The sequence below is a fragment of the Seriola aureovittata genome, chromosome 11, assembly GCF_021018895.1.
Source record: "Seriola aureovittata isolate HTS-2021-v1 ecotype China chromosome 11, ASM2101889v1, whole genome shotgun sequence".
Classification (NCBI taxonomy): Eukaryota; Metazoa; Chordata; class Actinopteri; order Carangiformes; family Carangidae; genus Seriola; species Seriola aureovittata.
In genome coordinates this window covers 17,242,311-17,267,037 of record NC_079374.1, presented here as the reverse complement: position 1 = coordinate 17,267,037, position 24,727 = coordinate 17,242,311, and the positions used below count along the sequence as shown (strand labels likewise).

At 38.7% G+C, this 24,727-nt stretch overlaps 1 protein-coding gene across 2 annotated transcripts in view; it reads right to left on the bottom strand.

Annotated features, from left to right (window-relative positions):
- LOC130177451 (receptor tyrosine-protein kinase erbB-4-like) overlaps positions 1–24,727 on the bottom strand; it is a 316,805-nt gene that overhangs the window by 85,086 nt on the left and 206,992 nt on the right. For both annotated transcript variants that reach the window (XM_056389216.1, XM_056389217.1), the window contains exons 6-12: positions 21,403–21,521; positions 19,984–20,125; positions 16,366–16,479; positions 15,655–15,781; positions 14,714–14,787; positions 9,633–9,723; positions 6,848–7,047 (exon numbers count right to left, since the gene is read on the bottom strand). In XM_056389216.1, the coding sequence (XP_056245191.1) occupies positions 6,848–7,047; positions 9,633–9,723; positions 14,714–14,787; positions 15,655–15,781; positions 16,366–16,479; positions 19,984–20,125; positions 21,403–21,521 (867 nt within the window). The remainder of the gene's footprint in view (positions 1–6,847; positions 7,048–9,632; positions 9,724–14,713; positions 14,788–15,654; positions 15,782–16,365; positions 16,480–19,983; positions 20,126–21,402; positions 21,522–24,727) is intronic.

Here is a 24,727-nt window from a genome sequence, read left to right as displayed (position 1 = left end):
CATGCACAGTACTTTAAATATATTTGGCTGTTTGGATAGCCATGTAAAACCACACTAAAAGCCATTTTCGATTTACAAAGATACAAGTGTAAAAATTGTAGGTTTCATTTACTTTGGATTTCATTCAGTCAGTGAAAGAAAATGCCTCTTTCTCCTACCCCATTCATAGTGAATAGGGATCGACCGATTATTGGCCGGGCCGATTATCGGCGCCGATATTCAGCATTTTGACGCATATCGGCATCAGCCTTTTTTTAAATTCGACAGCCGATAAGAGATCAATTTAAAACTGGGTTATTTTGGCTCTGATGCAGCCGCGCCTCTCTGTCTGCTGTCACTACTCTGTCGCCAGCATTGTCCCACCCACAGCACCATCTGATTGGTTACAAGCAGAGCCACGGTAACACCCAATCAGCAGTGTAAGCTGTGCATGAACAGTCCTTACACACACGGTGGAGAAGGTCCGGAGAGCAAATACTTGTTTTGAAGGTAAGTTAAGGCAGCAGAGTTTCCCGAAATTGTAATAAAAATCCCAGTCCTCTACAACTCACAACTACTAGTAACATTACTGTGAGCCCATTAACGTTATATAAACATAAGCGGCAGCTCTGCTCGCTCGCAGTCCCTCCAGACGTGCCTGTTAATCACTTGAAACAAGGTTGCTGATAATATCGATATGGAAATAGTCAGTGATAGTAGAAGTCTCTGTGTGTGTGTGAGTGAGAGAGTAAAAACCTAAAGATCTCAATTCAGTCCGGTTTTATTGCAGGGAAGCCCGTCGAGGTGAAGGCTGGTTAGCTTTTAGCGTAACGTTAACCTATCGGTCCGCTTTCTCCTTTCTCCTTCTCTGGCTCTAGAATCTAGAGCCCCAAACTAAGGCCCGCGGGCCGGATACGGCCCGCCCCCACATTTGGCCCGGCCCCCTGAACTATTATTATTTATTTCATTAATAGTGTTATTATTTATTTCCTGACTTTTTTTTCTGTGAAGAACCCGGAAAAGGTTATTTGGTTATGTGTGGCTTTCTAGAAAACAATAAATTTTTACGTTTAGGCACCCCTGCGATCGTCACACTTTTTCTGTTACAAACTGAACCCGGCCCCCCATCAGAGAAGGGAAAAGTTATGTGGCCCTCACAGGAAAAAGTTTGGGGACCCCTGCTCTAGATGCTCAGCAGACTGTAGCAATGGGGAGAATGTCTGTTATGGTAGAGAATAGTGTGTGTTTGTGTGGAAGTCACATGAGAAACTCTACAACTCACGACTACTAACGTTACTGTGAGGCCCAATACGTTGGCGGCAGCTGTCTGTTCCTACGATAAACACTGATTATCAAAGTGAAGATGCTTTAGGCTATTTAGTGTTTTTAACGGTTTAATCACTTGAAACAAGGTTACTGATAATATTGATACTGAAATAGTTATAAAAGTAAGAAGTGTGTGTGAGAAAGAGAGACACAGAGAGAGAGAGAGAGAGAGAGAAAAAAAAATCTGTTTTATTGCAGGGAAGCACGTTGAGGGGATGGCTAGTGAATAGTGTGTGTGTGTTTGTGTAAGCCACATGAGAAGCTGCAGAAACTGACAGCAAGTACCGTCTGTCTGAGAGAAAACTGTAGGGTAATAATGGCTGTTTAACTACCAAGTACTTTACTTTTTTCTGTGTTGATTGAGAGATCCCAAGCAGCAGAAAATGACATATTGTTAGATGAAGTGTGTCCTGAAGCTGTCTTGTTTCTTTTAGAGAGGAGCAGGATATTGCTGTTCAAGACTTAAGACATAATGTAACTGCATCATAAAGCCTACATGAACTGCATTCTTCAAACTGCAAACTTCAGGGAACTATTTATTTATTTATTTAAATTTTCAGTTAACTTTATAAGAGATGCTGCTGACCCTGGGAACTCCTTGCACTTTTTGTTTTTGTTTGAACTTAAAACAAAGATAAGTGAAAGATTAACATTTCAGTTATATTGAAATTTTGGAAAACTTTATTTACTGTAGAAAACTTTAGGGAGCTATTTATTTGTTTAAGTTTTCATTTAACTTTATAAGACATGCTGCTGAGCCTGGGAGCTCCCTGCATTTTTTGTTAGAATTTTAAAACAAAGATATCTATTGTCTAAGAAAAAAAAAACTTTAACATGTTGCAAATCTGAAAAGCTGTTAAATAAACATATGATTAAAGGCATTTGAACAAAGTTAAGTGGAATTTTTCCATTATTCAAAATTTTCACGCCAATATTTTCCCTTTTATTGCAAATAAATATCGGCTCCAAATATCGGTTATCGGCCTCCTTGACTACTAATAATCGGTATCGGTATCGGCCCTGAAAAAACCATATCGGTCGATCTCTAATAGTGAACAATCTGTATGTTGTTCTCTCTGTTTCCGAATCTGTTTCTTCTGTAGTACCAACAGACTCAGGCCATTACATCTACTCTGTACTATTCTCTCCTTGTGTCTGTATCTCTTATCTCTCTCTCGCTCTTTTGTCCCCCTTCAGCGCACTGTTCTACAAAGGCTAGTACATCTGAGAGCATTACAGCGACAAAATGAGAGTGTTGAAGTAACACGGTGACAGCACTGCAGATACACTTGGAACTTTTATCATCACATCTGCGTCTGACGTGATTTCCCCCTTGTCGGTGGATTTCAAAACTAAGACTGCATGCCGGCCGAGTTGACTTCTCTACTCTTCTCTTCTCTTCCCCCTTGCTGTTTTTGAGGTCCTGGCCACATGTAAGCCAGGGGCTATACTTGAGTGTCGGCCGTAGCAATCTTCAGAATGCTTAAAAATTCAGACCGAAGGACGCAGATACATGGAGAAATCAGAAATCAAGTTCTTCTTTTGAGGGCAGAGGATGAAAGCTTTGCTTTTCACATGAGACAAAACCACCTCTGTTGGGCTTCTTGTGCCGTAGGTAAACTGACCAGGCAGAGGGAAAGATAAGGAGAAGGAGGGAGGATGGTTGCAGAAAAAAGGAAATAAACAAGGGAGGAGAGGTTGGCTGGCTTTTTAACTATACAGCAAGATCAAAAAGATACCAACTTCAGATGTTTTTGACACAGTTGGAAAACAAAGGCCCACGGGGCTTGAGTTGACAGGTGCCTTTTTGAATCCCATGTGAGACAGGATGACTGTGATAAGGGCTTGTAACTGGAAGGAAGGAAGAAGAGAGCAAAGAAAAGAATAACTTGAAAATCAAAAAGAATAGAAAATAAAGCAATAAGGAAACGCTCAGTGAACAAACACAAGCCTGTCTGTGAACTGTGCTGATGGTTAACAGATTAAAAGGGTTGAGGGGAGAGGTGTAGGTGGAACTCAACTGTTTTCTGCACTTTCGTGCACCCCTCTCCTCTGTGTCAAAGGCAGCACTAAAGAATAAAGCAGGGCAGCTAAAGAGCGAGGGTATGAGAAATTTATTTGAATAATACATAATGTAGAAATAATATGAATTTACATTTTAGATTTTTGAAAAGTTTTAAAGAAGACTGTGTGGAATACTTAAAAATCCGTAAAGGAGCTTCTTGTCTTTGTGTTAAAAACTCATCAAGATGATTCTGTGACAAAAAATCTCTTATTTTTTAAACTGAAATACATTTGTTTCCATCAGCAGGAGTATTTCTTACGAGTCAATCATGACAATTTTGCTCCAAGTTGCACAGCTAACACTTGTATGTTGGCCAAGTAGAGCACCTGTTTGTTTTCAATAGGCCTTTTTCTCAGCAGAGACTTTGACTAGAAGAAAACGCACAGATGTTTCTGATAACATCAACAATGGCTCTGATCTATTCAAGTGAAAATGAAGCAACCATCATCAATCTGATTATTTACACCTGTACATTTCCTACTGTAACATGTCAAAATGTCCTCACTGAAAAAGGCTTTTGAAAATAAAATGAATAATTATCTTGGTGACATTTTATGTCTCTTCAAAGTACCAGAAACTGCACTTAAGAGATTTTGGTATTTATTTAACACTGAGCGCATAGAATAATAAATGTCTGTGCCATATGTGCATTTTCTAAATATGTGGATAGAGTGTGAAAACGTGACATCTTGTACTATCGGGAGGATGCTGTCGTAACTTGCTCCTGCTTGCTACAGTGAAATGGTCTATCTCAACTTAAAGGCCCTGCAAACCCACACAGGTGTTTTCATGTACCCGGGCTGATTAGATCTCTGCGTGGAGCTATGTAGGAATTACGTGAGGTCAAACCGAACTCCATGCCATAATATAACAAAGGTGCAATTCATCCTGCCCTAAAAAGGCTGACAGGAGTCAGGAAAATGTTCAGAGCCAGAGCGTGTGTGCAGTGCACGGCCTTTAAAGGTATCAATGAGAACGCTGTGGATATGAAACAGCTCTTTCGAGGTACGGTTTGTTCTGTTGAGTGCATTCAGGGCTCTATTACCAGTGCACTTTCTAGCCTAAGGTTTGACCTTTTTGAAGAAGTGTGTGAAGAAAACAAAATGCTTTTCTCTCTCCCCAAGGTCTAGACTCTAAAAACATCATTATAAAACACTGACATTTTATTGTTAATGAGCTATCACTCCAGAGTAGGTTTAACGACTCTATCATAGCCTCTAAAATTCTGTTTTGTCAAATATTCCTTGGACTTTATCCTTTATCTATTGCACCAAAGTGTTCCTTCTTTTCTCAGAGGCATTTTTTTCATTCAAAAGCGCAGGTTAGTAATGCTGAAATTGGACAGTTTAATGAGCAAGAAAGAAAACAAGTAGACAATAGAAAAGTCATAGTCATCCAAAGCAAAACCCGGCAAATTTGAAGCTGGCACCCCATTTAAAGACCAGCCTGTGAAGCTAAAGACAGAACATCATCTGCAATTAAAACTGAGGCAAACTGACCAAAAATACCTGACTGTAGTTTATAAATTCACTCAAAGATCTGTGGCTTTAATGAGTGAGAAGAAGCTGTTTATAGTATTTATATAGTCCAACATCACACACAACTACACATTTGCCTCAAATGGCTTTACAGCATATGACACCTTCTATATCATATCCTTACCTGTCTTCTACTAGCTACTCATACTTCATCTTATAAATGCTATTGTAAAAACCAGCTACCCTGGTTTCAGGGTTCTACAGCTACCTGCCGATGTTTCTACAGTTCATCAATGCAACTGCTACAACTATAAATAAATAGGCACATGGAGACTCCTTGTCCTCTGTCTGTGCTGTCCTGTATGGACTGCAAGACCTGCCCTTTTACAGTCCCTGCTAAGCTCAGTCAAGTGTAGACGTAGAGACACACACACACACACACACACACACACACACAGACACACACAGACACACACAGACACACACACACACACACGCACGCACGCATACACACTCCGATGCACACATGCAGAGCCATGCCAAGGGGAGCAGTATGTGACTCTTGAGTCTCACCCAAAGTCTTCAAAGTCACTGAAGGGTGTGTGTGTGTGTGTGTGTGTGTGTGTGTGTGTGTGTGTGTGTGTGTGTGTGTGTGTGTGTGTGTGTGTTCAACACTAAGGTACTGCCCAGGGGAAAGGAGCACATGAACAGTGAAAAGGTGCCAACTCAATAATGCAAATACTGGCTCATTAATGATCATTATACATAAATGAATAATGTTTAAACACTTGTTGCAGTGATATAATAAAAGCACTTCCCTTTTTAGAAACACAATTTCTATTTCATGAAATTAGTTATTTTCCTGCTTTAACATGATCAAACCTTGCATTCTATGAATTCTTCCATTCATATGATAGACAGAGAATAATACAAAAGCCTAGTGTGTGCTATTGTATGTTCAGTGTGTCAGTACTGCCAACTGTAGGAGCACAGTGAAATTATAAAAAAGCTGCTCACCCAGAAAACTGTGCATCAAAGATGTTCCTTTCCCTCAAAATATTCAACTTGATTTCTGTTTGAAGCTTGAGCATGGATCTAAAAGACTAGAGTTTTGCCTAAAGTTGATGTTGTGTCAGGTCAGCAATCCCAAATTCTTTCAGACCATTAGTGTCTGAACCTTCTTTTTCAGAGTAAATTTCAAACATCTGTAACTCATTTATAAATGTGAACAAGTTTGTCAAAGCAGGAAACAAGAAGAGAACTCCCTTGATGGTGCCTCGAGCTGCACAACTGATGTTGAATGTGAGAAGAGAATACGAAAATACCGTATAAAAACACAGTTTTTTAAAGTGAGTAGTACAATTTAATAACAGCCAGTCAAAACTGAACGGCTGTTAATTGTGTTAGTGGTCAGCTGTTCAAAATTTCACCAATGACGATATAGGGCTTTCATTTTAGTTTCTCTCTAAAATTTAAACGTTTTTTTTTTAGATTACAAGAGACACAGATAGGATAGTAGCAAATTTTTTTTTTTTGCCGCACACATTTCTTCCACCATGGGATATAAAACAAACTGGGCTGGTAAACAAGATGTAGTACAAGACACAGCATGTTGGCTACGCTGTTGGAAATCTGGAAATTGAGCTTGGGTACAGGTGTGTTTCTCCAGATGTATTGTCATTAGCGAATGATTCTATATTTCTTACCTATACATATTTTACTGTTTCAGCTTTGTTGAAATGTGTAATGGTACGCAGCGTATTTGCGATATTATTAAAGCTTCATGGAAACTTGAAATTTGATTGGTTTTTGGCAACTACAGATGGTATTCATTGCACACTGCTAAGAAATATTAAAACAGTGCAAAATGAAACTGGGGATGTTGCCATGGCGGCAAGCTATTTCTGATGGAACTGAATTTCTGTTTTGGTACAGGAGGACATGAGATTGGCTGATTTTAGTTTTTGATGGTTGTTGTTGATTTTCAATATGAACTTACAGCACTCCTGCGGGCTTCGGTTGTTGCGGACCAGAACCTTCTGGTTTGCAGCGCGGAACAGTCTTGTCCAGTTGACGGTGCTGTAGTAGCAGAGCTGGCTGTTCTCTGCAATGTGGACATTCCCAGCACTGATCTCTCTTAGAGACTGAAGCTGCAGTGATGAGATGCCCTGTTGCTTTAACACCAGCAGAGAGATCCCGCTGAGAGGGAAGAATGGACGCAGGTGAGAGGAAGAGAGGGTCAAACAGGAGTGGAAGGAAGATAGGACAAGCAGAAGCAGACAGGATGAAGTGGAACAGGGAGAAGAAGAGGAGAAACGAGGAAAAGGGGAGAGAGGCAGACGAGAGGATGGATTTATTTCACAGCTGACAATGCCTGAGTCACTTTTTTGGTAAAAATCATATCTTATCTCTGTCATATTATCAATTGGCTGGATATGAAGGTTGTAAGACTCACATGCCCAACTTTATTTCAAATAAATAATGTGTATATGCAAACCACCTTTTTAAGGGAAACATAATGCGGCATGGAAAACATTATTCTTCAACATACCTCAAACTACAACCATATTTTTTTATGTTATGGGAGACATTGGATTCATGGGTAAATATAACAAATATCAGTCCTGTCGATACTGACAAACCTCTGGTGTCAAAGGGGAAACCCTTACACATGCATCCTACACCTGAACTTGACATCCATTTCTACATAATATGACTTAACATTTACACTGAATTTAAAACAGATGCAGAAGAGGTGCATATGAATAAACTGTAACTAATGAAAGACAGGATTAATGCAACACAGTAACATAGCAACCGACATACGACATCAGTTTGGTCAGATGTTGCAGCTGAATTCTGGATTACGTCTTTGATTCATGAATAATGTAAAAAAACAAAACATATATCAAGATGATGCCACTAGCCATCTTCGTACAATCTGGATAGCAATTTACCTTGGAGTCAATTCATTTGAAGTCTGTCAGTTTTTTTTTTTTTTTTTTTTTTTTACCTCTGTGCTCTACTCTTGATCTTGTAAATGAGACGTAGCAGCCTCTATGTCGCACTTTACACTGAGCCACTGAGTCAGATTGCAATGGAAATGTGCAGAGCTGCAGTCCAAAATCTAAATAGAACATTAAGTAGGGAGGAACTACTCTGTTGAAAACTCACTTTCAAAATGTTAAAGTAATCATATAAAGAAAAACTACTATTTTTTTTACAAAAGTCGGGACACGAGTAGAAACATTAATATGTGGTCTTAATTTGAAGAAACATCGTCACTGTGTGCGTCTGTGAAAAAAGCTATTATTCATCGCCACTATGGTCTCATTTCGAGTACATTAATTACACAGTAATATAATTTCAACATGAAACAGTGTAATGTTTAAAAAGATTCCAAATGACACCATTGATACTATTGTTTTATCAAAATAAAATTTACAGGTTGCAAGTTCTACAAGTTTTTGTTTTTTCTTTATGTCAAATTTTTCTATATGCTACTGCAACACTGTATTGGAAACAAATTGTTTTTATCATTCTGTATGCGGGCCGCTCTTTCTTTCTTTTTGTCTTGAAAGCGTACCCGCACCCTCTCCCAAAGGCCCCACTTGCACAGTTTAGAAAATGACAGGAGGCCAGTGGGGTGTCAGAGCCATCACATAGACAGAGGGTATGCAAGATCAAGCACAGGGCAAGGGTGGGTGGCAGGCTGTAATTTGTACTGCAGCCTGCTGTTTCCATCTGCAGGTGGATGACACACAAGTGCACACACGCATGCCCTCATGCACACACACACACACACACACACACACACACACACACACACACTCAGACACACACACACACACACACACACACACACACACACACACACACACACACACACACACACACACACACACACACACACACACACACAAAACGACACACTGCAACAGCCGACAGTCCACACCACGCATTCAGCCGCGCAGTCACTCACTTCGTTTCTATCCAAATGTCACAGCTAATTACCGTTGGACAAATCACTAAAAATTAAATGAAAAATAATTATATTCTATGAGCTAGGTTAAGATAAAATAAGCTGGATTGTTAAATGTCAAAACAAAAAGTCACAAAATGGTGTTTCAGAAACCGTGTTCTTTGGTTTAACACAAAACATGACCAACCAGACCACGCTCATTATTAATCTGCAGAAAATAATAAATATAACACAAACTACTGCTAGACACACATATTTATAAATTTGGAAAAGCACTACTCTCTTTAATCCTCTATCTTCTTCAGACTGTTATAAACTGTGCAACAATAGAATTTGCTGCATATATCACCCCTTACACTACTTTATAAAGCAGCATGTTGTCAAATGAAATAAAAAAATTGGTAGTAGTGCTAACAGTTCACAAAGGCTTGTAAAAGTCCATCTGATCCCAAGTGTAGATTGTAAAATAAAGATATCTAAATGCTTTGATTGTTCCTTTTGTGATTTATAGCTGTCAAAGCTGTTCACACATTAACAGAGTGTGTGTATTCATTATGTAGGAAGTTTTAATACATCAAGACAAATTCAATCACCAGTGAATTTATTCTTTTTCTAATTCCCTTTCCTTACTTTGCTACATTTTTACTACCAAGTAAAACTAACCCATTAATTCTGTTAACAATTTCCCTTCCCTGCACAAGCACTCCTTGCACTTGAGGCAGTGTTGACACAACTATGATATAAATTACATTCATCGTCTAAAAAAGTATTATCACCATCATTTAGGCCGTTATGTTCTCACCTGTACAGCGCTCTTCCCCCAATAGTTGCCAGGTTGGAGAAAACACTCAAGTCTGTCATGTTGTCAGGCCAAGACTGGATGTTCAGAAACCCTAAATGGGGACAGACACAGACACACACAGACACACACACACGCAGACACACACACACACACACACGCAGACACACACACACACAGACACACACACACACACAGACACACACACACAGAGGTTTTAATGACTCACTACTACTGACAGACTAGAATCAGCTGTCTATCATATCTTCTATTTCACAGTGACAAGAATAAAATGAGTAGGGAGAGTTGGCATCTCTCTGAAATGAGCAACATGCCAGGGACCACAGTAACCACACCACCTGAGTCTCCTCTGAAAGCAGCCAAACACCTCTTTCCCAGAAATATGTTGTAGGTACAGCAACTCCACACATGAGTTTGATGCCAGTGATGACAAGTGTAAAGTTCAATATATATCAATATTTTTGCATTTCCTTTATCTGCCTCTCTACTGTTGAATCATTTAGATGATTAAATGACTAGCTAAAAAGGACGGCTGTGGCTCATTTAATATTTTCAATTATGGATTCAGAAATATGAAATATTTAGTAGAGGAACGGTAGGGAGGTACATTCCCAAAGCTAACACCAGAGGACAAACAAAACGGTTGGATGAGGCTATGAGACCAGGGAAAATTACAAAACAGTTGGAGGAGTAGAGATGAGGCAAAATAAAGGAAAAAAAAAACCATACACAATATTTCCCAAATTACTTTATCATTAAAAGAAATGACAGAGACCACAAGCTGCTGTTGTTCTGCCGTTGCTACAAAAGCAAAGGAGAAGGAGGTTGTGGATGGATGAGAAAATCCCTGTGGGTGTGATGGGCAGTGCGGTGCATTCTCCAATCAATGAACAGTATCTGAGTCCATTATATTAAACAGCGTGTTTTCTTCCCACAGGATGCATAATTTTGTTTGTTCAGAAAGGGGTGGTGGTTGGGGGGAGACAAGGGGAGTTGTGGAGAAAGAAGCCCGCTCATGGCTTGTTGACAAGAGAGCAATAACCTTCAGTAGCCCCTTTATCAGTTTGTGGACATCGTTTTGTTTATGTCAATCCCAGCGGCAGGGTATGAGCGAATGCTTATTAGGAGTGTTTAATGATGTAATGAAAGAGAAAAAAAAAAAAAGTCAGGTAATTGTGAGGAATCACACACCAGGGCTCATGCAAATGGACATGAGCTGAAGTTGATACACATCCTCACACTGAGCTATTCTTCTTGTGTGCAGACAAAAAGATTGAAAAAAAAAAAGAAAAACACAGAATAAATCCAATGTTATTACATTTTTCTAAAATGAAAAACAATCCATTTGTAAGAAATATCGTACTCTTTATTAGGTCATTTACTCCTTCACCTCTTTTCCAAGAAAAGATACAATATGGGTATGATAATGGCTGCCATCGTGGTGGAATGGTAATGGGGATTCATAAAGTTAGTAAGTATTATCTGATATTTTAACAGAAACCGAAAATGTATTGCAGAAAAATGGTTGCTTGTAGTTTAAGTGTTTGTCCATTTTGTTTATTGCATCCCTGTCCCAGGCCTCCTGGTGTGTGGTTTAAAATGGTGAGGGGCCTCTTGGCCTGGAGGCAGCAGTGCTACAGAATTGTTAGTGTTGTACTTGTCGACACTAATTGTCTTAATGACATAACCTGCAGCGCTGAGGCACCTCACAGCTTCACCACAGTGCTCTTTCGGGGAATGGGATCCTTCCTAATAAGAGTAACAAGTTACTGCCTGCTGCACACTTGCTTCTGCTAATGTAACAATGCACTAACAGCACACAAATGCTATACCTGTAGAAGACAGGTACAGATTCTCTACAGACACCAGGTGCATTGGGAAACCTTACAGGTATATATATTTGCACGTAGAGTTACATTTTCATAAAACCTTTACAACTTTAGTAACTGAAAGCTGTTAAAAAATGGACAAAGAAGGCTTTGGAATAAAGGTTTTGCCAATTTGTATTTCTGAAATGATGAGGTGGTGAAGAGTAATGGTCATCTTTCTTACCTACTTCTGTTAAGATGCCCTTCAGCAAAACACTGATCACCTAACTCGTCCTGTGGCTTGAGCTGAAAACCATTTACCCTGAGCGACTGTGGCTATTCTAAAGGGCTCCTGGTCAAATCTATGCACCTTCATGAGAAGCTTCAAGGTTCGACAAGATCACCAGATTATTGCTTTTGGTGTTTTCATTTGTTGACAGCAAGAGAAGAAAGATAAGAGCATTCATTCATTCATTCATTCTCTACCGCTTATCCTCTAGTAGGGTCGCGGGGGGGCTGGAGCCTATCCCAGCATCTTTTCGGGGCGAGAGGCAGGGTACACCCTGGACAGGTCACCAGTCCATCGCAGGGCAAACACATAGAGACAGACAACCCTCACAGCCACACCTATGGTCAATTTAGAGTATCCAATTAGCCTAGTCCCCATTTTGCATGTCTTTGGACTGTGGGAGGAAGCCGGAGTACCAGGAGAGAACCCACACTGGCACTGGGAGAACATGCAAACTCCACACAGAAAGATCCCACAGCCGAGCCGGGACTCAAACCTGGAACCTTCTTGCTGTGAGGCGACAGCGCTAACCACTGCACCACCGTGCAGCCCTAAGATAAGAGCAGAGTCCCTAAAAAAGAATAAATACATGCATTTGAAACCTTGCATATATCTACTACAGAAGACCAAATCTCAGATGCTGCAACTGGCAGAAAGGATGTGCTGAAGCATTGCAGAGTAGAGTACGTAAATGTAATGTATGGACAATACTAACACATACATGGTCATATGTGTAGCCTCATCTTACGCAGAAAAAGCGAAGAGATCACCTAGCAGCAATTAGTGTGCTGCTGAGAGGCACATCAGTGGCACACCAATGCATACAGCAAATTACAGCATGGAGCCAATTAGAGAAGAAGGTCATGAGTTCACAGGCAAAGGTTAAGAAGGCTTAAGTTGAGATGATTACATTCTGAGTCACAACACTGAAAAACCCAATTATGCTAAATTGCGCGAGCAAATCGCCTACTCTTTGGGTGAAACCTGAGCAGGTGATATGTCTTTGAAAAAGAGAAGCCACTGAAATCACTGAACAAAAGGAAGAAAGAAAGAATTGGAGAGGGTCAGACGGGTGTACTGGAGCTGTCCTCCTACACAGCTCATCTGAAAGCTTGAGCAATGCTAGTTGTAACCTTAGGGTCATAGAGGCAGGTTGGCTGCCTCAGTCAGGAGGCACGTTCTCTTGACAGCTTGGAGAGATGACAAGCTGAGCTGACACACATCTCCGACTACATGTTTGGACAGTGGTTTGTCCCCATCACCTTCTCTCAAACTGCCATCACTAACCAAAAGAGAAAAAAAACAAAACCCTAGGAAGTCAAGTTTTTGAATTTTTTTTTTTTTTTTGGAAATATTTTTTATATTTTATTTATTTTGACAGCGATGGTGGAAACAGGAGAGCAAGAGGGGGGCTGACATGCAGCAAAGGTCCCAGGCAGGATAATGAATCAAGCTCAGCTCAGTATGCAAAAATACTTTAATATGCATTTAGAGGAAAATGCACTCAGGGTCACTACTACACCACAAAACTTGCTATGTATGTCATATATTTCAGCTCACAATCTGACATGAATGTTTCATTAAGTAAGAGAGAAGGTAATTATATAATAAATGACTGAAACTGCTTACTAGTTGTATTTGGTGGGTGAATGGGAGTTTATAGCCTTTTAAATGCCTCCTGCCTTTCACATTTTGCATCTGCAGCCATCCTGATAGAAAATCTCTGTTACACCAATTGAAGTTCATACAGTTAATTAGTTCTTAGTGGGTCTTTTTGTTGTTCAGTTTTTCTCAGCTTGTTCTTGTGGCAAAAGGACCACGTCATTGTCGACCAATGGATAACAATTTATTGGAAAGATAAACAAAGCCAAACCAAGTGGATGTGATTTGGTGGCTGGCCTTTAAAGAGGCCTACAAATTAGCTAAAATTTATTCCTGGGGTCAGTTGCCAATGTCCATCAAAGGAATGTACTAAGTAAATTAATAAAATCTGGTCATGTTTGTCATGAGTTGGCTCCCAAAACTGAACTGCTATTTTTGTTCTTGGAACTACAATGAACCAAGTGCTTTTCATAGCAGAGTGGTTTGTTAAGCGTGAGCAAGTAGGAAAACACAATGCAGCCAGAGATCAGCTACTACCACTAGATATATCCTGGTACTTCATTTTGTGCATTTATCACCCCAGGTATTATGTTAAAAGAATAATTACCATCGATTATATTAACAATTACTCTCTATCAGTTGCAAAGGAGGGAAAATATCTAACAAAAATTGTTTATTTCAATGCATATTGCAGAGATACTTTTTTTACTACCAAAAGACAATAAAAGTATTCCTGCGACAAGTAAATGTGCATTTTTTTTTATAGGGGAAACTGTAACTGTTTTATTAGGCCTCTGCTTTGATAAACCCCCTTTATGACTCAAAAATGTCACCAACAATATTTCAACAGTAAGATTTTCTCATTTCAAGAGAGATTGCCACATCAGTGATACAAGGTTTCTTTCTGATGGCATTGTCAAATGTCTAAGCTGGAAAAATGACAGCATACATGTGACTCAGAAGTGGTGATGGCATAGAGGAGCTGGAGGATTAACGATGCGCACCACATGTTCTGGATCTTTTCTTCATGGTGCGTGAAGGGAGAGCTGGGACTGTGGGACTCAAGGCTAGGGACTCCCAGAGGGAGGAGCAGCAGAGAGACAGAAGAGATTGAAAGACTCATCTGATATTCATCTTATGCTGCAATGTCTGTCCTTGGTGTGGACAGTCTCAGTCTCAGGGGGGAGGGGTGAGGTAGACTTGAGCAAATACAAACGCGGATACACACACAAGCCTCACATACGTATATATCCACACTATATATAGCATGAAGAGGTAAAGGTTAGAGTTATTGTTATTAACTCATTGTTTATTAATTCATATACCTGTGCACAGACACATACTGTACAAGCAATGTTACTCACCTGTGATTTCCCGAACTGTGCGGAATACGCTGAGTTTTTCTGGGTCCAAAGCTTCAATATTGTGATAGACATCCCTGTGAATGATAAAGGGGGATCAGAACAACACAAACAGATATTAAAAGAACAAAGCATCTGCCTTTTGTTCTGTGTAGAAAAACAATGTGGGATCTTCTTAATCACAGTGATAATCAAAAAAAGAGCTGCATTTACTCATAGAACATGTAGTTCATAATACCAAATCAAATCAGTAAAGCATGTTATCTTTGTTCTTAAAAAGCTTACTTAAAGAATTGTGACGATTACATGCATTCATTCATACTTTATATCGATCCAAATATAATATATGCATGTTTGCTTTGTCTTCTACAGAGTATATGCCAAAATCTCCCTACACAAATTCCTTTACTCCTTAGGGTAATATATGAGCACAAACATAGAGTCCTGTATACCAGTACTTCTATTCTCAAGGCATTTTCAGCATCAGCTCACTTCAAACCTGCCATCACTGACAATGGTAACATTATTTATATCCATTCATACAATTAACACCATACTGGTTTTTGTTTTTACCCTGGCTTTTAAGCTACACTCTTATCTCAAGCAATTTATATTAATAGTGGAATACACACATCTGACTATAGATATTTGCAATGTATTTGAATCCAGATTGACTCATGCTGTAGTTGCTGAGGTGTAGTATGTGCAAGGAGAAAAAGGAACATCACTAAAAGCATCATTCTTATTAGATTTTTCAAAAATATTGACATTTTTATTTACAAAATATTTGAATTCTAAGATGAAGATTTTTTTATCTTAATATTGTCAATCCAGGACTTTAATTAAAAGCTAGACTGTTTAGACAGGACATAAAGTGCCTAAATGTGATTACAGTTCCACTATTTCACCCCATCTTTTATCATTCTGATAACCTCAACTCTTACCCTTTGATACCAGTAATAAGGAACACCAGGTTGCCATTAATTTTGGTGCAGTTGACAAACTTGTCAATGTTGCTGGAATCCACTGTCTGAGCAGCCTGTAGGCTGGCTGTACCAATGCCATCACATGCTGAAATACACAGTGAGACAGCAAAATGCATTAGTTTGATTAAATAACACCAACATGCTTAAAACAATGGAGAGTTAAAGGTGCAATGTGAAGTATTTCCAGTATATCAATTTTTCAGTAAACTGTTTTTGTATTAACCCTAAAATTAAAGTCACTAAACATGATGAGACCATGGGATGAAGTTGCTATTCTCTGGCTCATGTCAGTGGTATTTTGTATATTTCTGAAAATAAAGCCACATTATCTATGAACCCAGTTCCACAGTTTTGTGCTCATTCTGTTTTTCTCCAAAACCTGAAAATTTAGGTCTGTTTGCAACGGAAGAGAGGCGCGCTTTTCCTGTGTATGGCACAAAGCAATCCAGAAAATTTGCAAATTTCTATCCAAATGGGAACTTGTGTTCTGATGTAACAAGCAGTGCAGAGCCCACTGATAGCCTTGTTTGTTTATCATGATTATATACATGTCTCAGAATAAATACATAAATATTTATTTACTATTACAACTTGATCAATTGCCGAATAAATGAGAAATTAACTAATTATAGAGAAAAGCTGCTGTATTTTTGAACATTTGTGGTTTACCTTTTGGGCAGATGTCAGTGCAAGGAATGCACATCTTAATCCGGTTCTCCTCCACCTCCATCTTGTTACTGGGACATGCTCTTACACAGGAGCTATGGTCCACCACAAAGTTATCTGAAAAACAATTCATTCTAAATGTCAAACACAGATGGCTGCTGTTTGTCACACAGGAACATACAGTACAATAAGTGGCACTCGGTGCAGGTCATCGCAGGAAAGTGTTGAAAGTCACTTTCATACACTTTCACACACTGATGCCCGCCTGGCAGCACATGAATTGCATTGAAACTTAAAATCATGAAACCTTAACATTAAATCAATTTGATGTTTAACAATAAGTTCAGAATTAAATCTTCACTATTATCAGTGAAAAAAAAACGTTAACTTAAATAAATACATTCACATTTAAATAACGACTTCAGTATTAGAACTACTATCAGTACATGATGTTAAAGATCATAGTTTAATAATGTTGTCCTTTATACTTGAAAGTAATTGACTCACAGACCACTCACAATTTGTGTTGTTGTGGAATAATTAACTACTGATCAAAAAAAAAAAAAGTCAAAATACTGTACTATACAGTAGGCCACATACAAACAACTAAAAAGAAACTGGACACACTAGCTATATTTTGTGCTGCAGTTTAAGCAAGCCTGAAATACGCACAAAACCATGACTTATATTTCTAAAGCAGCAATTTCGTCACAATATCACACTACAAATTTGAAATGGTTACATTACACAGTATCGTATGTCTGTCTAAAAGGAACACTGCCTTCAAGTCCAAGTCCCACTTCCTTCCCTACTGGTTGCCCTTTTCAGTGATGTTGGGAACAGCATGGGGGCATCCACAAGTAGTTGGGTTTGTGGTGAGTGATTTGTTGGGAGTAACACCAAGCCTAACAATAGTGCAAAGCAAAAGAAAAGAGGATGCTAATGCAGACCTTCTGTTTCTTTATCACCTTTACTGAGATGGTGAATACCAACCATAACCTCAGGCTAGATGCTGTTTCAAGGTAGACAGCTCATTATGATGACTGAGTTGGGGTGAGACCTTGAGTGAAATGTGTTACAGAATGAACGAGGATTTGTTCTATTCAGTTGTGTTTTGTTGCTTGTTTGGCCAGTGATTTTCATCTCTGAAGTTTACCCAATATGCTAGTTTTTCTTCATGGCAAAGCATAGAACAACTCTGGCTTGAATATATGTTCACATCAGAAAAATATAACAGACTGCATCAGACTGACTATGCAAGGTTTTGTTTTTACGAGACACCCTGTCATGTCAAGGTTAGACATGTACCATGTAGCGGTGGAGAAAAACCCCAGTGGGCTATACTTTTCTAAGTCAAACAATGTTAAGGAGCTTCAAAGGGGCTGAACACAACTCAATGAGGTACAACATTATATTTTTGGCATGTATGTGGCAAATGGTACACAATTAATTCAACAATTATATATATATATATATATCAACTATTATTAAAGGTAGACTTTGTGACAAGACTTTATGGAAGTTTTAAATTACAAGAGAAAGGAATCAGTTAAACCAGTTTTACCATATAAAGTATGATATCCTTAGGGGAGGTGCAGAATAAACACAAAATATAATAATAACCCTACGCTGCATTGTGCCATAGTTTTATAAGGGTTGAGGAGGCATATGAAAAGCACAAACTCTGACACCTAAATGTCACTGCAACTCTAGATTGTTGCCCATACCAGCCCCATTGATTTTATCATCCATTAACGCATTGTGAATTGCCAAAATACCTAATGACCACAGAAGAGAATAAAAAATGTGTTTTCTTAAATTACATTGTTGAATAAGTAAGTGAGTTGAATAAAGGTGTTGAATAAGTAATAATATGTGTTTTTGCAGAAATTATGATGTCACAGTGAAATTGACCTTTGACCATCTATACATAAAATGTCATAATTTCATCATTTTATCCTATTACACATTTGTGTTAAATTGTCTCATAATTGGCATATGAATTCTTGAGTTTTGGCCAAAAGGTGTTTTTTGAGGTCACAGTGAGCATGACCTTTGAACACAAAATTCTAATCAGTTCGTCCAAGTGAACATTTGTACAAAATAAAAAAACATTTTCCCTCAAGGTATTCCTGTGATATCGTGTTCATGAGAATGGGATGGATTGATGGATGGATGGACAACCTGAAAACATAATGCATAAAGGAGATATAAAAGCATAAAAACACAACAACATCTAACAATGTTGGATGAATGAATCAGACAGGACTAGGATTCCAGGACCTTGGCATTTGGAACCAATGAATACCTTTTGGCCCTCAACTTGTGAGTACTCACATGTGATACCTCAATTTCATATAGAGTAATGGGGAGTAAATGCTGGCTTTAAAAAACAAGAACACACACACAAACACATATTTGTACTTCTATACTTTTGAGAACCCTCATCGATATAGCGTATTCCCTAGCTCCTTACCTTAACCTTAACTAAATACCGACCCCCAGACTGTATCCTCAGTTTAACCCAACCTAATCCTACCCCCAATCTTTAAATCAATTCTTAAACCTTAAACATCCCTTTGTAGCAGTGAAGAGCAGCAACAATGTCTTCACTTGACAAAACGTTCTAATTCCCAAGGTCTAAAACTGAAATTGGTCCTCACAAAGACATACAAAACATATAAGAGTGCACACACACACATTCAGGTTATCTTAGGAAAACATAAGACAAGTTGTATTTATATTAGCAATATTTGCCCTACAAAATGATTCGGCGGTAGTAATGAGAAGCTTATGAGACGCTTAAGCAGAAAATGCAATTCAAACTCCCCCGGTATCTAATTGTTGTTCTTGGTCATGACAAAACTTGGATTTGTACACGAAGGAAGGCAGAGCAGTGGGAAGGGTTGCCGTGTGCTTTGCATGTGTGTTTGTGTATAAGTCCATGACGAACATGGAAAATGCATGCTTGTGTGTTTGGGTGTATGCATAATTATGACCTTTGCTAAGAGCTTCAGATAATTCTGGTGTTATGCAGAGAGGACTATAATGTATAATCATGACAGATACACAAACATTTTTGCCTGCACAAAACTGTGTAACTGTTTAGTTGATGCTTCATGTATCAGCTCATCAACTTTTCTCTAATCCTTAAAGACAGCAGAAATGAGTGTGATTTAATATATTTACTGAAATTGTATATTTATTGAAGATGTTATTTAAATGCACACCCTAACATCAGCAGCATGAAAAGCAATTCATATTAACTATCAGTTAATGAAGGAATCATTATTTTTTGTTTCTAAAAATTGTTGGAGCACATAATCAGTAACTTGTTCATGCTTTGTCCTCGTTTTTCTGTTCACTTTCTATCACTAAAATCAATGTTGAGCCATTAAAGTTAGAATTTTGAAATTCAAAATTTGAATGTGGCAAGAGGATTGTGTTTTCTGAAAGTCGACTCGCAAATCTAACCATTTCTAGGAATAACCACTATGGTTAGAATAAGGATGAAGCTTTTTTGGGCTGTCATGAAAGGGCTAGGGAATTCATTAGTGGAAGGTCATCCTAAAGTATAATAGTAAAGCAGGTGTGTGTTTGTGTCCAGATGGTGAGACTTACGTGGACACTTCTTGACACAGAAGGCTCCATAGGTGTACTTTGCCCTGGGATTGTGTTCCAGTTGGAAGGTGGTGGGGTTGTAGACAAATGGCTGGGGGCACTGGGTCACACATGCCCCACTGTCATTGAAGTTGGTGCAGGCCTGCAAACACAAACACACAATGGTGGAACATTGAGATTCTCTACTTTACTTAAAGGGTCATAACAACCAAATCAAAAACATATTTTCTCACTATCCCTTGTGGCACTGTGGGATACATACAGTAGGGGGGTCATGGGATTTTGGAGACATGTAAGTGGATGTGTGCCTTTGTACGCGCGCACACACACACACACACACACACACACACACACACACACACACACACACACACACACACACACACACACACACACACACACACACACACACACACACACACACACACACACACACACACACACACACACACAAAACAATAGCACTGATGCTTAAGCATCACGAGAGGATATTAATTGAGATTTTGCTCCGGAGTGCCCAGTGGTGATATTACTGAACAGTGCAGGCAGATACTAATCTGCTCACACCCAATGAAATTACCGCTGAGACAAAGTATAATTTGCATTTTCAGATAATACAAATGTTTCAGATGGAAAAATGTTGACAAAATGTTGTGTATTTGACAAAAATTGCATATTGAAATGGCTGAACAAAATCTGAAACAAAATGCTGTGGATAATAGGAAATTAGACAATTAATAAAAGAGAAAATCGTGACTTTACTTTTTGTTTTAAAGAGTTGCTCAAATAGACTTCATGATTTGTAAGTGATTCAGTAATAAAAGTGTGAAGAGTCAAGAAGAGAAAAAAATAATGAGCAAGAACTTGCCTGTCAAAGTCAAGCAGAGGAGCTCCATAAGTGATGGGCTCTGAATTATAAGCGCAGAAACAAGTTTAACATGCAGAGGGATGAAAATAAAACTGATAAAGCACACAGCAATGAGCTGGGATGGAGGGGGCGGACCTGGTGAAGTCTGAACGACGTCTGAATGACGGTCAAGTCAGGAGGAAATGGGAATTAAATGTCATTTAATGATATTTGTCATACAAAGGGTATTTTAACACTCAAGAAATGAAGCCTAGAAGGACGAAATCCCTTTGCAGAACTACCTTGAAACAAAGGAGGTAAAATGTCACAAGTGGAATAAGTACAGATCTGTACAAAACAGGAAATTTAAATTACAGTATGATCAGTAAATGTTACTGGGTTCTGTAAGATTATTAAACGTATATTTTTTTCATAGAATGCTGAAAGTAAATGTATGTGTGTGTGTGTGTGTGTGTGTGTGTGTGTGTGTGTGTGTGTGTGTGTGTGTGTGTGTGTGTGTGTGTGTGTATGTGTGTGTGTGTGTGTGTGTGTGTTAGAGCATGTTCACTTACAAAGCAGTCTGTGTCCTTTGGTCCATAGCAGCCACCTGCACACTCACGATGGCAACAGTCACTAACATAGGGACCAAAGCAACGGCCGTCACACTGCTCGGCACACACTGTCTTCGTTACTGCAGAGTGACAGATGTAGAAAAGAGAGAAGGAAAAGAGAGAATACATATATCAAGTAACAAGTAAAATATCACACACCTGAAGATCAAAATGTTGCTGTGAACAAATTCAAGTGGCTAGAGGCAACTTGAACGTTGGTGAACAATATTTATGCAGCCTTAGGATTAAGAGTGAAAAAAAATACACTTGTAGAATAACAAGTATAATGTAGGTAAAGCTATTCAACCGAACTTAATTGGAACAAAATTAATCTGAATAGAAAAGCTTCCATGTCCCTTTACAATCGTATTCCCCCACTACAAGGTATTGGATACACTGCTGGATGGCCAGTCACAAGCGTATGCACCTGTGTGTAGTGAGTGAAGCTGAAGCATCTCTGCCACCTACTAGCTATCTTCAATCATGTTTTCCTCTCCCCGTGTTTCTCTGAGGGTCTCTAGGTGGATGAGACGGAAACATAGTGATCCCTATCTCACTCAGAGTACCGCCATTGCTTCATGGAGAACATCTGTCCACCCTTTGCTCACATGTCTCTCGCAGTAATGTGGCATATGCCTGTGTCCCTACTTCTTGACAGCTATGTGTAAATGTATACAGGACTCTTGTCTGTGATTTCACAGACAAAGACGGTGGATGGAAGGGTATGGGAAGTGTAGGTAGTGGGATTTATATGACAGATTAGGAAAACTAAATTAAAATCTGTTGGGGAACACAGGAAACAGTTGAATAATGAGCTGGGGAAGACATATTTCAAAATATGACGTGTTTATGTTGTATATTTTGGAGTTAGATGCAGTAGCTTCTAAACTGCGATTTAAATCATCAAATGAAGAGTAACAGCATCCTTATTTTTCATCTCTTTATTTGTATCTATTACACTTAACGTAAGTGTTTAAAGTACAAGCATATGCTACAGTACCTGTGTTTACATGTGTGAGTGCAATATATGCAATATGCAAATCAAAAGAACAAAAAGAAGTATTAGGTGTGTGTCTACACCAGTGTTAGGTTTGTCACAGTTAAGAAATACTCATTTCAAGAACTGCTATTAATTTCAAATGATATTACTATGTTAGTTTCAACTTCCATCACACCCCACAAATCCCATCCTTCTTGAAAAATCAGCATTAAGTCAATTTCCCTTTTTCCTGAGAAAACCAACATGCACTGATATCTAATTTTCTTGCTCCCTTGTGTGTCTACAATCAACTTAATGGAGAAATTCCTACTACCAAATGGCAAATTCTTAGCACTTCTAATTAAACTTGTGGAGAAAACATCAATGACAAAGGAATACAAAACAGAATGTAGTTAATGGATATTCAGCTCCATTTTTATGACCCAACTTGCTGAATAAGGTAAAAGCAAATTAGTTGCAGATGTCATAACAGAGACTGAAACAGTAAGTTCTCACAATGCTCATTTCTTGGGAAAATAAAAGCGTAAGTGTACAATATTAGAAACCCAGAGCTTGTGTGTTAATGTGCATGTATTTGTGTTTGTGTTCGTACACACTGTTTTGATGTGTGCTGTGTTTCCCTTTGGGCTTCGCAGTGACGAGATACTATCAAAGTGATGGATCCAAGCCACAGACAACCCACTAAACACACACGCAAACACACACACACACACTTCACCCTACGCCTAACATACCATCAGTGGCATTCCATTAACGTTGCCTGGGCTAAAATGAAACGGCCTCCTTTACTCAAGTCACTTTGTCAAACAAATGACCTTGCCAACTGAGAGACGCAATGCTGTTGATCAATTTGGCTTTAAACTTCCACTTTAAGAAAAAAAGAGAAACAGGCTGGTGATGACAATACAAAAGAAATCCATCTCACAAAATATGCCTGGAAGCTTCCATTTAAACAGGCTGTGGACAGCGGCATCAGTCACAGGAACCACTGCTGCTCACTTTCCATTTACATGAGTAAAAATGTGCTTTTTCACTTCTGGTTTCCAAAAGAACCTCTTAAATAAGGTGGGATTTTTTTCCAGCAGAAACACTTTCTATACCCAATGAAATTTTTCTTAGAATCTCTGCAAATGTCACTGAGATGTAGTTACAGTATTATAAGTAAAAGCTGGCAGTCTCATATTTGATTGTACTCAACGTGATTTCATGTCAATTACAGTGGTTCAAAAAGTGTAAGACCTCACAAAGGAAATAAAAAGTTTATAAATCAAAGATGAGAATCTTTATCTTATTATAAATCCTTGGGCTAACCACAACTGTCGATAAAAAGTCTTATTGACTAAATGTAAAAGAAAATGAAGAAAATGCCAATACTGGAGATCTCCCCAATCTCCGATCGGATCCTAGTGGGCGTTTGCGACAACATAATCTCTTTATGCTGTTCAGCTAATAAAATAAATACGTATTCATTATGTCATATTTCAATCTCACTGTGTTTCTCTCTCCCTGCATTTACCAGTTTGTTTTACTAATCTACTTTGTAACATGACAAACTATGGTAATCACTGTGCTGCTATAGAAGTACCGGTAAATATTTAGATTTATCAGTTTTTGGCTACAGTCTTTTATTCCCCAACTATGTCACATTACAATACAGATTTACTGTATTACTTTTTATGAACTTTTTATGAGTCGAATACAAAAAAAACTCAATTAATGTGGGCCTACATATTTTCAACCCAAAATATCATGTTGTGGTAGTGTTCTCTAAACACAAAGTTAATGTCACGAGTAGCTGGTGAACACAGTGAAGCATTTATCTAATGAGTCAGATATTTCCCTCAGGAGTTGTTAGAGACCAAAAACAGAGGTAAAAGAGAGTGACTTATATTTGCCAGGTGACTCCAAATGAACTCTAATGTTGTTTCTTATCTTCCCTATGTCTAAATACCAGTAAGCAACTGTTAGCCAACAAGTTCCCCATATGAACTGAAAGGTGATAATATGTCGATGTTATGTTCACAACGTGTTCCTGCTGCCACCAAGCAACACTTTCTCTGACTGCTTTCAGGCAAGATGAAAAGGATAGTTCGGATGCTGGGTATTTTAAGACGGCAATGTCCTAGCCAGCTGATACCTTCCCAGACAAACAGAAGAACATTAACTATGGTCATGCTATAACAAAAACAAACTAAGTTGTTTCCCAGCCAACAACAGCACTGACCTGTTGTTGAATAATTACCAGTAAAGAGAAGCATCGGCTGAGAGTCAATATGACTGCATGCG